Raw genomic sequence first — 18,095 nt, forward strand, 5'->3', positions numbered from 1 at the left:
TAGAAAACAATTATCTATAAAAGCTTGATGTACATGTACATGTAAATAACAATTTTTTTTTTTATCAAAATGTACAATGGAAGCTAACATGGAAACATCTTTACACAAGAGGCTCCCAGGAGCCTTAATCGCTCCTCTGGTTAAATTTTGTATTTAAAATGGCAATAAATTTAACAAGAAGTCCAGTCAAAAGTTGGCTAAACCTGTTTTGAAGATATATGCAAAAAACTATTGTCTGACCCCTGTCTTCTATTTTAAGTCATGGCAGTCATGTTTTTTGACGATTCAAAAATCTAAACACAAGATACACCAAAGAACATTCATACCAAATTTAATTCCAATTGGTCAAGTAGGGTCAGAGGAGAAGATTTTTGAAGAAAACACATTAGAAATAGCAAAAAAACATAGAAAAAGGGAAATAACTTCTAAATGGCTCAACAGATTAAAATGAAAATTTTGACCAAATATAGATCTCATCATGCTGAACACTTTTATCTGTGTCACAATTTGGCTAAACCAAACAGTTTCGGAGATATAAGTGAAAAACTAGTCTGACCTCTATGTTCTATTTTTAGTAATGGCAGCCATGTTTTTTGACAGATCAAAAATCTAAACACAACTTTTGTGCAAGATACCCTAAGGAACACATGTGCAAAGTTTCAGTAGTTTAAGAGGAGAAGATTTTTGAAAAATTGTAACGGACGATGACGGACGACGATGGACGCCAAGTGATGACATTTGCTCACATGGTTTTTGGCCAGGTGAGCTAAAAATACTGCTATTGATAGGATTTAAAATAATAAAAGAAAAACACAAAACTTAAGATGTGTACGTGAGATTACTGTCATTGTTTGGTCCAGATATTTGTCTCATATGTTTAAATACAAGATTGGATATGGTGAATTTGTCAGAGAGAGAACAACCCCACCAGGATGAAAAATGTAAGCCCAAGGCCAACCATGGGTTTTCAATGAACGACCAGGAAACCCTCACACCACTAGGCAAACTGATGAGTCCATATTGGTTAACTCATAAATATGCCACTGGTAGTTTCAAACTTCAACTCTAATGACAACAAAGATGACATAGACATCCCTTACCTATATTAACACACATGTACCTGTAAATAACTGCTACTTTTCTAAATAATGAGGTAACAGGGCCACTATGGTAGTGTTTTAGTTGGACTACAGAAGTGTGAAAATTTATGCTTTCTATAGGAAAGTTTGAAATGACAATTAATTTTCCCTCAATAGAAATCAACCAGTTAGTGCCTTACAGATCATTCCTTGGACTAATTTCCCTTAGTGGGAGATGACAAGTGAGAATTCTAAAGCCCTGAGTGTAGACTTTTAAGCATCACAGTGAATTTAATCTCGACAAAATTGAAGTATTTCAGGGAAATAACAGAGAATGGAAATTTTTTTAAAAAGTTTTTACAAAGTGTGCTGAACTCGCTAAGGGGTTTAGGGTATTTTCCAATAAGTAAAAACTGAAACTTAAGATGCAAAATCCAGCATTATGAGCATACATGTACATGTACAAATGTAGCTTGAGCCCCGGTTGAGGGAGTAATGTCAGACTCATCTCATTGGCAACAAAAAGCTATACACCACAGGATGTACTGATTATAAAATGCCTTTCCCTATTCAAACTTCACTTTTCCAAGAAAATTTGAAATGCTCAACCTTCACATCCTGCAAACTACATTCATACATAAATGTCAAATGATTGCTGTGGTTAGAATGGCAGATAGAGCAGAAATAATTTCCCTAGTCCAAATTTCCTCTGACCCTGCAACCCTCTCTTTTTTAATTGGATATTGATTTGTCATATCAATATCCAAATAAAAAAGAGGAGGGTTGCAGGGTCAGACTCAGAGGAAATTCGTACTATAATATCCCATCTCTTTGGGATTCTGTTTAACTTCAGAGTTCTCATAACCGTTATTTTAACTTCACGTTGTTTCAGATAGTAATCAAAACATTTTAAGCAACTGATCACCCAAAAGTAGCTAAACACAACAGAGTCACAAGTTTCTGATGCTGAAACAGACTCAGTCAGAGAATCGTCAATGAAGCCAATATGGTGAAATTGTGCTGAAAGTAAGTAAACTGAAAGCTAGAAGATGGTTAATGTTACATAAATATTACTTCTGTCATTTGATAAACTGTAGTTTCGTGATAAGATGGAAAATTCGACAAATAAAATGTCAACAACAGACGACTTGCCAGCTCGACAAAATCAAACAGCTTCCGAATGAAATTCAAAGGAAAACTCCCGAAAAATCATGTAGGGTAAGAAGCGAGTAAATAGGTTATAACGAAAAACAAGAATATAAAATGGAACGAATCAATAAAAAAAAAGATCATTGCTGTTTTGAATTAAACATGCGTTTATTGCGCCTGTCCAAAGTCAGGATTTTTTTGTTTCCGTATGTACTGTTTTCGTTTTCACTTTCTGTTTACTTTTATGTTGCTGGAGTATTTTGCTGTACATGTTGGAACCAGGTGCAACCCGTCCTGTGGTGTTAGGGTTTCATCGCCATTCATTGCATTGATGGGGTGGCTTCGAGCTGACATTTTTCATTTCGGTGGAGTTGTTGTACTCTTTGACATATTAACCATATCCATTTTCGCTATAATCATCAAATAAATGATTGTACCATTCTCAATGAGTTAAGTACCATTCTGTGTTAGAATTGGGCAATGGGTGGCACATCATTTTCCTCAATTTAGTCAATTTTTTGCGTAAAATATATTCAGTGCATCTAGAAAAAAAGCTATTTAAGTTTATCCTGAAGCATCTGTGACGTAGATATTTTTGACTGCTTATACAGGGATAGAGTGCGGGAAAATTTCCCGCCATTTTCCGTAGTGCCTTTCAACTAAATTTGACCAATCAATATCTTAAAAAGGTAAATTTTACAAACAGTTTTATGGTTATCAGGTATAATTAATTGGTTAATGCAATAAAATCTCTGCTTTTATTTTCTTTCATGTGCCATACCTTATATACAATTAGCCCGATTCTTAGACGGAGAAGTACTTAAATATTAGATGCTAATGAACGAATTGCACACTAGAGGTCACAACTACAAGTTATCCAAACACTTATCTAGAACCGAAGTTCTCCACTGTTGCCGCCTCATCGTTAGGTAGCATTAAAGAACTGACGACTGAGGTCCTTACATATGTGAAAAAGGACAGAACAAATTAACGAAGTAAGAATTATGGCAAGCCAAAGTGGACAAAAATGGGTGTTTTCTAATACCAAAAAAATATTATTTGATATTACAAATTCTTTTTTTTATACTACAAATTTGATTTGTAATATTACACAACCCTTTTTAAATATTAAAAAATCATATTTTGATATTAAAAATTCAATTGAATTTCTAATATTTAAAAAAAAACAATTTTCTAATATTAGAAAATGGATTTGTTGTATTCAATTACGATTTCTTAATAATAGAAAATCATTTTGTAATATAAAAAAAACGACTGATTTTGCAATATTGCAAAGTAATTTTTTTTAATATTAAAATTTTATTTCTAATATTATAAATTCATTTTCTAATATTACAAATTAAATTTATAATATTACTGAATCACGAATTTGTAATATTAGAAAATGATTTTTAATATCACAAAATGAATTTCTAGTCTAAAAAATGTTTTTTTCTAATATTAAAAGAATGATTTTATGATTTTTCAATACTAAAAATTTATTACAAAAGTACAATAACATATAACAAAATATTGATTTTTGTCCTCCTTGGCTTGCCATAAAGAATTATTGCTATATATAAATTATTAGCATCCTTTTAGAGACATAATTCAGTTGTCACAAAAAAATCAGTTTAACCAACAAAAAAAAAAAAAGAAAGAACAGTTTATTTGGATTTGTTTCGTGCAAGATGTTTATTTTAGCTATAGCTATTTTGTTGTTGTTGTTGTTGTTGCATTTTTTGTCGTTTTCATTCTTGCATTCTTCTTCTAGCTCTTTCATTTTTACATAGTTTTCATTCATTCTTATTAAAATCATAGACCTGACAATTGTTCCATTCAGTCACTGCATGTAGGCTTCATGCAGCGAATGAATGAATGGAACAATTGATAGGTCTTATTTTGGTCAGATGGAGTTTTCATTCTTTTCAAAGTTATTTACTCGACACATGGCTATTTCTCCTTCATTTTTTGTTTCACTTCGCAAGATAAAATTACAGAGCATGATTTCAAATAATACATATTTGCAAACATATAACTCAAGTATTAAATAAAAAAAAATGTTGATGAATTGCAGATAACAATATGTTGTATGTATGTGTTTAAGATAAATGAAAGATTTTAGACACAGACCAGTAATTATTGTTGTGTTTGATGTAATCATTCCGCGATCACGTTTTGCTATTTTGTTAACAGTTTCACGTTTTGAATATATATTGATGGATAGATTCTCCAATACCGGATATATGTTTGGTAGGATTTTATTATATTACACTGGCATGTTTTTTTTGGTTTCGAATAGTGCTTGTATACAATTTATTTCTGGATTTAGGTCTTCTTGTGTAATTTGTTCTAATGCCGATGCTCCTTGAAACACATGTACTTATAGAAGGGTATGAAAAATTCCCAACGATTTTAAAACTGTCAAATTTGGGAAGCAATTTTTTTTGGTCGTTCCCTCCGCGGGACTCAAACTCGTACCGCTGTGACATCTATGGCAACACCGCCTGCACGAAGTCCAGCGCCACAGCGGTACGAGTTCGAGTCCCGCGGAGGGAACGACCAAAAATTTGCTTCGCAAACATTTGACAGTTCTAACATCAATGGGAATTTTTCAGACCTTTCTATATATAGAAAGGTCTGAAAAATTCCCAACGATGTTAGAACTGTCAAATTTGCGATGCGTCTCAGAATGTGACGACTCTATTCGCTACACTGCTCCATCGGATCAAATTGATACAGGGAAAATACATAAACGTATAGAAAGGTCTGAAAAATTCCCAACGATGTTAGAACTGTCAAATTTGCGATGCAAATTTTTGGTCGCTCCCTCCGCGGGACTCGAACTCGTACCGTTGTGACATCTATGGCAACACCGCCTGCACTAAGTCCAGCGCCCTAGACCACTCGCCCAGCTAGGCTATATAAAAATATTTGCATCGCAAATTGACAGTTCTAACATCGTTGGGAATTTTTCAGACCTTTCTATACGTTTATGTATTTTCCCTGTATCAATTTGATCCGATGGAGCAGTGTAGCGAATAGAGTCGTCACATTCTGAGACGTTTGTATATATATATATATATATATATATATATATGTGTGTGCGTGTGTAAAGATTATATTTCATAGGTCACGTAGTGGTCAGCATGCCTGACAGGATAGTCAAGAACGTTATTCCCATCCCTTAGTAGTATAGGTCACGTATCACAGTTTTAAGATTATAATTGTACGTTGCTTTGACGGGAAAAAAGTTTTGTTGAAACAGTTTTTAGGTACGATTGATATATCCAGAAATGAAAAGTTATGCATGTCTCGCTGTACTCAACATTCAGTTTTTAAGTGTGATAAATACGCAGGCAAAATTAACTGCTTCACATGATTTTTCACACGAATTTTACCATAATTGAGTAAACGAAATATGTGACTAAGTTCACATGAAATTTGGGTGAATCGAGCCTTCACGTGAAATTCGCGTGAACTCTTCATACCAAGTTCATGTAAAGTGAATAAATAATGTGAAAATTGTGCTTATTTCACGTGAATGTCATGTGAAGCTCGATAAACATGAATTTCACGTATTAAACAATATTTGTCTCCGTGTCTGACAAGAATTTTTAAAGCTGTTTATATGTCTGTAGACAGGACCTAAGACATACATGCTTGCCCACATTTTTTTTTTATATTTTCATACATAAAAAAAGATATTAATGGATTAAAGAGTGATAGCTTCCAAGTTTAAAGGTGATGATTTTTTTTTAATCTGATAGGAATAAGATCCTTTGTCACTTCATATGCATCGAAGTTTGGTGTGAAGCAAATTTCAATTAATTCCTGTTAGCTTTTTTTTAAGTTCCCGTAAAATCTAACATAATTTAAGCAGAAAAAAACTTAAAATCGTAAGGATAACCAATGATTATTTACTAAAGTTCTAACCCACGTTTAGAATGTTTTATATAAAAGATAACAGATCGCATCATAGCAGTCTAACGATTCAAGAATTATCCATTGTTTTTCACCACGTAAATATACCATGAATTATGCTTCAGTAAAGTTCCATTGGTTATTATTTCTAATATCCATTAATACTGCTATTGGAATGGTCTCTTATGTGCTATTTTGTTATTGGACGAATATAATGTCTGTTTTATATTTTTAGCATGTATGTTTTGTTATTTTAATGAAGCATACTTTGAGACATATGTCTGCAAACTGTTTAATTTATACATATCAGTTGTTGAGAAATATCGAATGAGATGCAAGCTGGTGTTTGTGATTATTTGCCCAAAAAAATACGTATGTTTCTTCAGTGGCAGATTATGAACTTAGTTGTACAAAGACCCCTTCCTTTAAAATTTTGAATAGGAAAACTACTTTACTATATTAATGGATCAGACTTCTTTTCCCCATTTTCTATCGAGAGTTATTGGTCTCCTTTCTGACTGATAAATCTGGGTAGAGAATGTCTGTTCCCGAGAATTTGACCGAATCCTGGACCTGAATAGCACTTTAAATTGAATGTAACAGATTTATTGAAAAAAACTGAATAAAAAAAAAACGAAAAATGTGAGTTTTCATCATGATTTAAAGACCATCAATAGTTTACTTCAAGCAGATTTTCACTTTTCGTTTCGCACTTAAGAAAGATCATACGATGAATATGGCATAGTTGAAATTGTGGATGTGACGAAAGTTTTTTTTTTTTTTTTGTAATTCTATTTTCATCAATAAATAGTGACATATACGTGTAATGCACTATTACGTCACAAATTAAGTTTTTCTATAATTGTGAAGAATGCAACAGATGTGGCTCCAATATTACCTTTGAAGTTAGTAATAAAATTGTTTGTTGAGCACCTGGACTGATAGGACAGTTCAAGCTTAATACAGCTCAGAAATTTGATGGTGTTTCATAGTGTGACAAAAGATATTTTCAGCCGAATGAAAGCAGTTAAATAACTTAAATACTTGCATTAAGACTTTAAAAGGGAAATATGAACAGACGGACAAATAGTCCGAATTTTCTCTGACCCTGCAATCCTCCTCTTTTTTATTTGGATATTGAGACCCTGTTTTGTTGACATATTGAACCGTAATAGAGAGTAGGTGGAGCTTGTTACCTTTGGAACGGAACGGAACTGAAACGATTTTTAAAACTGGAATCCAACAGATTATTTCAAAATTCCGCTGAAAAATTACCTGTCCGCTACCCTTCCATTCCAAAAGTAACAAGCTCCGCCTACTCTCTATTACGGTTCAAAATGTCAACAAAACAGGGTTTCTCTTGGAAAATCATCGAAACTTCATTAATAAATATAATTTTTGTAGCAAATTTGGTATCAGCATACAGGAAAATGATTCCGGAATCGAACTAGTTAGGTGTGACATGCACAATTTCAAATTGAAAGTCGTTACAAGGGGCTGAAGGGCAATACTCTATGGTACTGCTAAATCTCCAACTTTTTGTATGGTACATCGTTCTGACCCCAACCCGACATATCAATATCCAAATAAAAAAGAGGAGGGTTGCAAGGTCAGAGGAAATTCGGACTAACGGACAAAGAGCTTTCTATAAATCCAAGAATTATGTTTCTTACGGGTATGATTTAAATAATCAAACCCATCATGAAAAAAAATAGAAATTCACAATGTCATGATAATTGGAGGAAGAGTTTTTAAGTAAAGTCCAAAGACGGAAAATTTGCCCATATTTGTATGAATTAAGTCAAAAATGTAATATCCAAAATAGATAAAAATCAAAAGGGGGCTTACACTGATTGAAATAAACTACTCAACAGTTTCAAGAAAATTACTTGAAGCATTTAAATGTTATGAAAATAATGGGAACACCCCCCTTTTTTTTTTAATAAATAGTCACCTAACTCAATAATGATATTAAAACTAAATACAAGTTATACTCTGAGAACAGAAATCACCCATATTTGTACAAATAAAGTCCCATAACAAGTGTGACGGGAGCTCAGACTCCAGTATGCCATAATACTTCACATTTTATAAGATGGCCAAATAAAAACCAAATACATGTATATCCACACTGCAGTTCTAAATGTCTGTAATAATTCATGTATTTATAACAGGTCATCTTGGTCTAGAACTATTTCATTAAGACTAATAAGTACTCACTTGTCAAATTGTGAGGTATAAAACAAATTATAAATATAATTGAAAACAAGCAAAAAAATCTTTATTCTTGTTATACAACATACAAAACCCATCAAACTAACAACTTTAGGAAATATTGGTACTTTAATAAGACATTTAAGTAGAACTAGTTTTCTAGGTAAAAGAAGCATTTGTTTTAAAAACACGACACTCTTTAACAAATTACAACCAATAAATGCTGTGTAGGTATATAATACTATTAATAAGACCCTGAAAATATTATTAACAGTTCAAATTCAACAAAACTTGATATTATTCAATATTCTACATATAGTATATATAGTAAATGGCAGATGGAAAAAAGAATTCCAAAATTAGTCATGTAATATCAACAAGTTTACCTAAGTAAAGATTAAGAGATGTGTGCCTGCTAAATGGTCCTGTAAGGTTATGTCTGACAAAAAATATTCTGCAGTCTATAACAAGCTTAAAATAAGTCATACTTTCCATTTTGAATGGCGAAAATAGTTTTACATGTAATCAATCAAACCTTATAATTTTTCCATTCAGTAACAGCATAATAGAATCTGGCAACACCCCATTGTACTTTCAGTTTAGATGACCTTTTCAGACTCCTTGAGTTTTTCCTTATAATAATGCTTCAACAGCTCTAGATGGATGAACAGAAAGTAAAATGTAGTGTCATAGGATCCTACATGCAGTGACTAAATTTTATTTGATATATAATAGTTAGCTCAAATATTTCTGCATGAAGTCATAAACTCTTTTCAGTGCCTGCTTGCAATACTCCTCATTGTAATTACCAAGGGGCCCGTCCTTGTGTGTAAATGCATGACCAGCTTCATAACGATAGAATTCCAAAGTGACTCCTGCATCCTTTAATGTCTTTTCAAGTGCATCAGCATCTTTTGGTGCTGAAAATCCCTCCAATGTGTCCAAATTACCAAAATGGCATTGCACTGGGCATTTAATCTTTGACAAATCACAAAGGTCTTTTCCGGGAATTCCATAGAATGGTGCAACAGCATCTACTTCAGAAATAAGAGCTGCAGAGGCAAGAGTTAAAGCCCCACCCATACAGAATCCAGTCACACCAACCTAACAGAAGAAAGAAATGATCGTTATCATTTTCTCACTCCAGCATGTACAAAGATAGTTAAATCTGATATACTATATAGCAATTTAACGAAAAGCCAATCTGGCTTAAAATTCTATTTAAAAAATCTGTGAAAATATTATTCTTCGTGGGGTACTAATTTTCGTGGTTTTCATGGTTTTGGTAAACCATGAAATTTGGTTCCCAATAAAGAGGAAATTTTGTATGATAGAGTAGTCAAATCTACAAACTTTAACCACGAAAATTGGTATCCATGAATAAAAGTACTTTTACATAAATTAAGCTAATTAAGTAACCATTGTGTTACGATTATATTGACAGAATTTTCCTCTAACTAAACAAAAAACTTTTACTAACAACTTGAATTCAATCATGCAGAATGATGCTTCAACCATTACTAAAATTTTCTCAAAATAGCACTGACTATTTTTCAACAAAATCACAAAAACAATCCACCAAGATATCCTGAAACAAAGTTCATATTGTGTTACTATCAGGCCTAAAATAACATTGTTTGTTTGATATTGTCTTCCTTTTAAGGAAAAATAATTTGTATCAAAACTTTTTATTGATGTCTTGAATAAGGAGGGGGTATTGTTAAGACCATGTTATTAAAAGCAAATTACTAGTATATGTCTTTATTGAAATTCATATCAAACTTGACTTATATCTGAAACATTTCTCCAACCTAACAACAAAATATGAAAGTTTCTGTATAGGCAACATGAAAGTAAAAAATTTAAGGTTATCATACAAAACAAACCATTTATAAAGTACATTTTGTTACCTGGATCAGTGGATCCATCTTGTTTCTATTATGTAATAATATCAGGCCAAGCAAATTGATACACCTGTTAGATTTTCCATTTCTCTGAGCTCAGAATATGATTTGGTAGGTACATTATTGTAGGAAAGTAGAAACAAATCTGTAATTCGATGGCCTAACATTCAAAACCTATTATATTTGTTAAAAACACTACTACCTATGAATAAATGAGGTTTTAATCAATGTCAGAAAATAAAATAAAATTTTCTATTAGGAAACCAATTAATTTTTTGGAGTAACAGATTTTTTATTAGTAGGAAAGGGAACAGAAAACAAATGTATTTTTAATTTAGGTCTCAGGAAAAAAACAACAATTGAAAACAATTGCATTTGAAGAATTGGATATGACTCATGAATAAACAAGAATGTACATGAAAAGAAGTATTATCTCTTTTTAAATTGTTTTCTATATGTGTTCAACTTTTGACTATCAACAAATTGATAAAAGATTTTCTGCCTTTTGTTTAAAAGTTAATGCGGACAACAGGTTTCTTAGTACTTATGTAGAATTTACCTGCAAATGCAGACTCCTTCCACATGCAAACTTCTTTCATTTCATGGAAAATTTACTTTAAGAGAGTAGAAGGTCCTGGAATTCTGCAAGTTCCAAATATAAGGTCCACTTGAAGAAAATCAAAAGTCCATAATAAAATGTCAATTTGAAGGGGTTGTAGTCCGAGAATGCTCTGATTTGCCAGACAAGCTTGGGTCGTGGGACATCTGAGCTTGTCCTGTATCAAAAACACTGTATTACTGGTATGTGGTTTTAGGTGATAATTTCTTACTTTATTGGCTCTTGCAAAATTTTAACAGAGTATGTAATGAAAGTTTATACTAATAACAATATCAGGCTTTTCAGCAGTAATTGGTGCTATGAGAATGTAAATTTTACAAATTCAATAATTCCTAATCATCTTCCAAATATACAGAGGAAGATGTTTACAAAATGCTGGAATTTTTAATCGACAACATATTTGTCCAGTGTGGTGGACGTGTATTTCAACAGACGGTCAGCATTCCAATGGGAACAAATTGTGCTCCTTTACTTGCTGACCTTTTCCTCCTCTCTTATGAGGCTGACTTTATAGCTGATCTGATCCGAAAGAAAGAATATCTTTTAGCTAGATCCTTTAATCTCAGTTTCCGCTACATAGATGACACATTATCGTTAAACAATCCTAATTTCAGGGATTTGATACATCGCATCTACCCCAAAGAACTTGAGATAAAGGATACTACAGACACTGTGAAGTCAGCCTCATATCTTGACCTACATTTAGAAATTGATGGTAAAGGAAAACTATTGACCAAACTTTACGATAAACGTGACGACTTTTCATTCAAAATTGTCAACTTTCCTTTCATATATGGTAACATCCCTCCAGCACCTGCGTATGGAGTGTTCACATCACAACTCATACATTATACCAGAGCTTGCTGAAACTACACAGACTTTTTGTATCATGCTAGAACTCTAACAAATTGGCTTCTGGAACAGGGTTATGTTGCTACAAGATTGAAGTCATCACTACAGAAGTTTTATGGTTGTCATCATGAACTCGTGGATCGTTATGGTGTATACATCTGCACCATGAAAACTGATTTATTCAACGGGTCATAGTTTCCCTTTCCTCGTTTGTCTACCCTGGACTTGACTTTTTATGAGCAACTCAGCGGATGTTTCTAGAAAAGCAGAGGACGCTTACCCTACAGGTGCACCAGGTCCATGCTCCCAGTTTTTAGTGGAGTTCGAGTTGCTCATTTGCTTTTGTTACCTTGTATGTATGATTTTAGTTACTTTATGTTCTTTGTTGTGTGTGTCTGTTTTCCATGTCTGGTCTTTGTCCCTGAATTGCATTCTTTTGATTACCGCTATAACCTTGGTTCCCTTGATTACTCTCTTACAATACATTATGAAATTTTGTAAAATTAAGCAGTGTGCAAATAGCATATAGAGTGAAAAACATGTCAATAGTGTTACCTGTTCTACATGCAACAACCATTAACTGTCTTTCTTTGAATTTACATAATTCCAAGTTTCAAGTTTCTGATATGGGATGAGATCTGACGCCTCATGGTCCCAGCTTGTCTGGCAAATCAGCCGTTGGACATCAGAGCCATCTTGGACTAAGGGATTGGAGGTCCAGAACCTGTGTAAATGAAATTTCAAAGGTCCAAGGCAAGGTCAGATATTGTGATCCCAGATGTCAGACCACTACTACTATGAACCTCTGGTTCAATGTTCCTACCTTAGCACAGCCTTGACTTTTTAGGAACATTACAGCCCCTTTGATATCAGCAACTGCCCCTGGCCAGTCCAAATTGTTCATATAATGTCCAGCCATCTCAGCATCAATAGCAACCTTTCCTCTGTAAAGGTCAGGGGTCAAGGTAACAAAGCCACCATCTTTGGAAATTTCCTCAGCCTCTTTTTGGATCTGTTCATTCATTCCCCACCATTCCTGTATAACAATGACACCTTTCTTAACCTGTGCAGGGTCACCAAATATCATGCCATTGCCATCACCAAGCTTGTTTTCAGTCTTGAACGTAACTGCTTTCCCAGACATAGTTACAGATGTACAAGACAATCCTCTGGTTCTGAAAGAAAATGATAATTTTTAGATAGGAAAAACATGTACATCTTACAGATAATTTACCAAAAGAAGAGAGTTAAAGAAACAAAGATAACCTAGAATTTGTTTCCTTTTATGAGTCATTTTTTTTCTTTAAATACGAGACTAGAATAGTTGTTAATGGGACTAACAGTCCTTGCTGCTGTGTGATGCCGAAGTCAAATCCTAATATTTTACATAACTTAACAACATCTAAATGCCAAACAATATGCACATTTCTGAGTAATGATCTCACCCTGAATAAAATTTTAATGAAATTGAGCCAATAATGAAGACTTGTGGACAACATTATATTAACAACCCACAAAAAAATTTTTATCCCTAAACCTGTGAGTATAATAAGTAAAATGTGAAACATGCTCAGCACTTCAAAAACCAAGAAGTCAGGCAGAATATTTTCACAATCTTGAGGTGTGGGGACCTGGGAATTGATATTTGATAAGTGAAAAAAAAAAAGCATTAGTACCCAAAAAGATTTTAAACGCATACCAAAAATATGAAAATTAATGTGAAACGAATTCATTTGATAAATTCTATGAAAATTAGCAACCCGTATATTAAAAACAATATTACATTAAACACAACTGAATATAGCACTGAAATGGCTGTACAATACTCACAATTTAAAAGTCTTGTGAAGCTTGTGACAGCCAACCAGGAGAGATCTATTTGACTTAAGTACAACCTTTAGCAAGATTCCTGGCATCATATTGTAAACTGGGAAATAAAAAAAAAAAAAAAAAACATGACTGTCAACCCTTTTTTAACATTCCTGTAACTCTTCAAACTAAAATTGAGAAACCATATAAAAAGAGATTCGACTTTACTTCCATGTAGTAGGATTTTTTGCTCTGTTACAAGCTGTGGACCAACAAATGCCTAGAAGCAACAAAACAAAACAAAAATAGTAAAAATTTAAATTGACTTTGCAATAAATTTGATTCCAGCACTTTGAATATTAAGCATGGTATGTAGGTCTGACATACATTTCTGTAAGAAGCATTTAAAGCTCAGTATTTAGCAGTACCACAAAAATTCAACTTTGTATATGGCACATCAAAACATATCAGTATCCACAGGGGCTTGCTCGTACTATCAAATATGTGGCCCTTCTAGTACATGTACATGTATACAACCAGGAAAAGGCTGATACCAGATTTGGAGGTGCCTTGCTTCAAATAATTTTTTTTTCAAATGAAATCAAATACATTTATATTACTATTAACTGGACAGCAATCACTTGACAAATGACGAATCTAATGAATAAACACAGGTATCACAAAATACTTTTTATCAAATCCAAGGACCATCTAGTGGGTGACTGAGGCGAAATAGTTGCTTTTTGGTTTCAAACTTCGCTGTATATTGCCACAAAAGAGAAGTTAAAGTCACCTTAAAAAAAAACCACACAACCGCCTTTTATTTTTCAAAATCTACAAGGAAAATGCAGAAGAGCATCGTTGATTCTTTAAATATAACTTTATTGTGTGTTTTCACAGATGAAATGAGACGATTCACAGCAGGTCACTACAATGTTTCTGCCCTGCTTCTAACACTCATCTGATCTCCCATCGAGTACTCAATCGGAACTTCTCTAGAATTAACGCTGACATTTCTGAAAATGAATATATAGACAACACACCTGTCACTACGATGTCAAAATTCTTATAAAAAAATTTTGACACTTAAACTGATAAAGTATTACACTTAATACCATAAATATATTAATATATGAATGTTAAAAATGTTACTGCTAACTGTACACATGTCAACATTGAAGGATATGACCGCATAACATAATCAGTTGATTCGAAGTCGCCCCTAAGTGACAGTAAACATAATAAACTATAAATTAATTATCCTTGTTTTAGTTTACAAATAAATACTTACTGAAAATTAAAATTCATCATTAATTAAATGAACATTGCACACTGAAGATATCCTCTGATCTATTATACCACAATATGTAGACAACATCGTGAACAATTTAAAAGATCATTTTCAAGAGAGTAGTTTGATAGAAAAAATGCAAGTATTGCAGCCTCTTCACATTACTTCTGCTCACAAAAAAGGAGAGTTGGCAACATTTGGAAACCAAAGTGTTGCTGTTTTAGCTGATCATTTTGCCATCCAAGGAATTGACAAAGAACAAGTGCCTATGGAATATAAACAATGCAAAAGGCTTGTTACAGGTTCTTTTCAAACTTCCTCCCTCAGCGAAAATTGTGAAAAACCTGGAATGAATTTATGAAGATATAATACCAAATACTGTAAAACTTGTTCAGTGCTGCACACTTCTACCAGTGAATAGTGCAACATGTGAAAGAGGATTCTCTACCCAAAATCGAATCAAGTCAAGGTTGAAAACCAATTTAACAATAGTTCAGTGAATGACTTGATGAAAATGAACTATGGTGCATGTGTAAACGATAAGTTTGTAAATATTATATTGACTAGATGTGAAATTTTATACTAATTTAATGTCTTTTAATTGAAAAAAATATCAAATACATTAGTTAATGATCTTATACCTTTTTATCTTTTGCATAGTCTTAGAAAGATGAAGTTGTTCAAAAAAGGAATGTCATTATATGATAACATCATTCAAAATTTAAATTTAACTAATGAAACCTGCGCACACTGAGAAATCTTCCTGAGATTTGAAACTTCTCCCTATTTTTCTCTAAGGAAGAAGTGAAGTCTCCCTGAATTTTGGGTCTAGAATGGTCCCTGAAATCAACACAATGATTTGCATATCTCTTCGCTTGCACCAAAAATAAAACAACCTTTACATCACTAGACAGGCAAAAGAAAGTGTGGGAAAATCAGTGTTCCTAGTTTTACCACAATGAATCTCCGTCTATGAATCAATCAAGATGTATACAAGTTGTGGCACATGAAGAAAAAAACCGCAGAGATTTTATTCCATTATCCAAGTACATGTATTTACAACTCGTATATCTCCAGAAATAACCATTAAAGTATTAATTAGTCAAGTTTGCCTTAGTAAGATATTGACAGGCCAAATTCAGAAGAAATGCACTATGGAAAAAAGGTAGGAAAGTTTTCCCACACTTTTTCCCAATATGCTGTCAAAAAGTATCTAAGCTTCATGATTATATGTATTGAATACATTTGTATGTTCAAGATAAAAATAATGAGAATAATGATTTTCCACCCATTGCCTGATTCTTACACAGAATGGTACTTAAGCATTTGTTTAGGGATGTCAAGGTAGCAGCAGTTTCACTTTTAGTGATTGTGAAAATGGAGTTTGAATGTTAAAATCATTGTGTTTATTTAATTAGAAGCATTTGATGGTGATACCCATGTTCATTCATCATTTGTCAAGTAATTGCTGAGCAGTAAATAATAATAGGTTACAGACCACCAATTCAACCAATGAGCATTTGGAACGTACGCAAAAATAGTCCTACACAGAAATTACCCCTGTTCCTCATAGTGCTGTGAAAAAGTTCTCATCTTATTTAAAAAATTTAAACAGTTTCTGAAAGGAAAAACATTTCTGTACATTTTATAGGTGCATTTTGCTTCTTGTGATGTGAAGCCTAATCTCCATAATGATTTTTAAATATACCCCTATCTTGTGAAAACACTGGGATTTCCCATGCTATTTATAGACCCTTCACTTCCGGTGACCAGTACTGCACTGCAAGTCTGCTAACCCCACATGCCATTCTGAGGATTGTGAGCTGACATATGTAGAATCATGCTGATATATAGTCCTCTGCAGGTTAAAGTTAAGGTAAAGTCCAGAGAAGCCATTGAATATTGTGAAATTAGCATAGAAGCCTATGGAAAGTGGAATTAGTGGTTTTTAGCCTAATATTCAATTTTATTTGAACGAAAATTGAGTTGAAGCCAGGCATCCACACATCTCACAGGGATCACTCTTTTTGTGGTTATATGTCGCAGTGTATTTGGGACCAAGTGAAGAATTAACATAATGGCTGTACAACTGCTGTAAGTCTTGATAGAATGATCATATACTTTTATTTTCAATACTGAAAATACAACAATTTAATATCTGAAAATACAACAGCCATGATATAACACAGCGACCTCATACAAAGACAGTATAACCAAGAGTAATAGTAAAAAGTTAGTACACGTAAAACTACAACTTTTCACGGGTGAAAGCATACAAAGTTAGTCGAAAGCATGTAAAGTTAGTCATGCATATAGATTTTACTACGTGTAAGAAAATGCAAAGTCATTGCAGGTCATGTCAGGTCAAGTCAAATGAGATATGAATGTGTATTAATATATATATAAATGATTGTGAAATAGCAGAAATGAATAAATGAGAAAAAATATATGACCTAAATCATCAGTGATATATATACTAGCGGGAATGCATAACTGATAGTGAGAGCAAACCCCTGTGGTCTCTCCATATATATGTAAATGTTAGATCGAGAGGAATCTCACAAATACTTCTTACAGCATATATCAACATATTTATTCCAACTAAGGTCTTTGCAAATTGTAAACCTGTGTATTTAAAGTACTTGAAAGTAATTTATATGTACAGTTATAGTAATACATGTAGGTACTAGTGACTCAAGGTTGCCGGCATGACCATCTGACAAGGATAAACAAACATGGGTAAGTTCGCTGTTGCAGATAAACTGATCATTTCAAATGAAAGAATTCAATTTTGCACCAATCCTAGTATTCCAATATCGCATGAAAAGTACATCTTTTCACATGACATCTCTCTACTGGCTTACCTGAACAAAATAAAATGCTAAAATCGGTGGACTCTCAAGCTTTGACTTCAACCGGAAGTACGCTGATAAGGGCATGATGCAAAAGATGGACGTAGTATGGTCCTGTTAGTCCTTTTTCGTATTCCCGAAAGATGGCCCATATTATGGTACTCTTAGTCCTTTTTCATATTCCCGACTTTGGCTTCGTTTTTTTAAGATTTTAAACAAAGCGGAGTAACTTTCTACAAATAGACCCTTTTGTGCTAACGCTTGGGTAGTCGATGAGCATGCTCAATATCACTTCCGCGAGGAAAATTCTTTTATTCTACCAAAGCCCTACCTCGCGGAAGTGTATATTGAGCATGGTCACCAACTTACCGCAAAAGGGCTATTTTCTACCCGACAGACTTC

The 18,095-nt window shown here is 33.3% G+C and overlaps 1 protein-coding gene across 2 annotated transcripts; it reads right to left on the reverse strand.

The window, feature by feature from the left end:
• Positions 1 to 8,411: 8,411 nt before the first annotated feature.
• Positions 8,412 to 17,847, reverse strand: LOC148598426 (uncharacterized). Of its 2 annotated transcripts, XM_088562006.1 has the most exons (4): positions 17,706 to 17,816; positions 13,572 to 13,668; positions 12,565 to 12,916; positions 8,412 to 9,470 (listed from the first exon to the last, which is right to left on the reverse strand). In XM_088562006.1, the coding sequence occupies exons 2-4, from the start codon at positions 13,658 to 13,660 to the stop codon at positions 9,102 to 9,104; spliced, it is 810 nt and encodes a 269-aa protein (XP_088418132.1). In that variant the 5' UTR covers positions 13,661 to 13,668; positions 17,706 to 17,816; the 3' UTR covers positions 8,412 to 9,101. The 2 variants fall into 2 exon arrangements, with proteins under 2 accessions (XP_088418132.1, XP_088418133.1); XM_088562007.1 differs by lacking the exon at positions 13,572 to 13,668 and having other exon boundaries at positions 17,706 to 17,847.
• Between the last annotated feature and the right edge of the window lie 248 nt (positions 17,848 to 18,095).

Source organism: Perna viridis, chromosome 14 (genome assembly GCF_037379345.1).
Source record: "Perna viridis isolate PV_CMFRI_1.1 ecotype Kerala chromosome 14, ASM3737934v1, whole genome shotgun sequence".
Taxonomy (NCBI): domain Eukaryota; kingdom Metazoa; phylum Mollusca; class Bivalvia; order Mytilida; family Mytilidae; genus Perna; species Perna viridis.

Coding starts and splice junctions, on each gene's coding strand:
- LOC148598426 (XM_088562006.1), bottom strand. CDS start 13,660: ATGATGCCAGGAATCTTGCTAAAGGTTGTACTTAAGTCAAATAGATCT. Junction 12,917..13,571: donor CTTCACAAGACTTTTAAATT/GTGAGTATTGTA, acceptor ATTTTCTTTCAG/AACCAGAGGATTGTCTTGTA. Junction 9,471..12,564: donor AAAGTCAAGGCTGTGCTAAG/GTAGGAACATTG, acceptor TTCTTCTGTTAG/GTTGGTGTGACTGGATTCTG.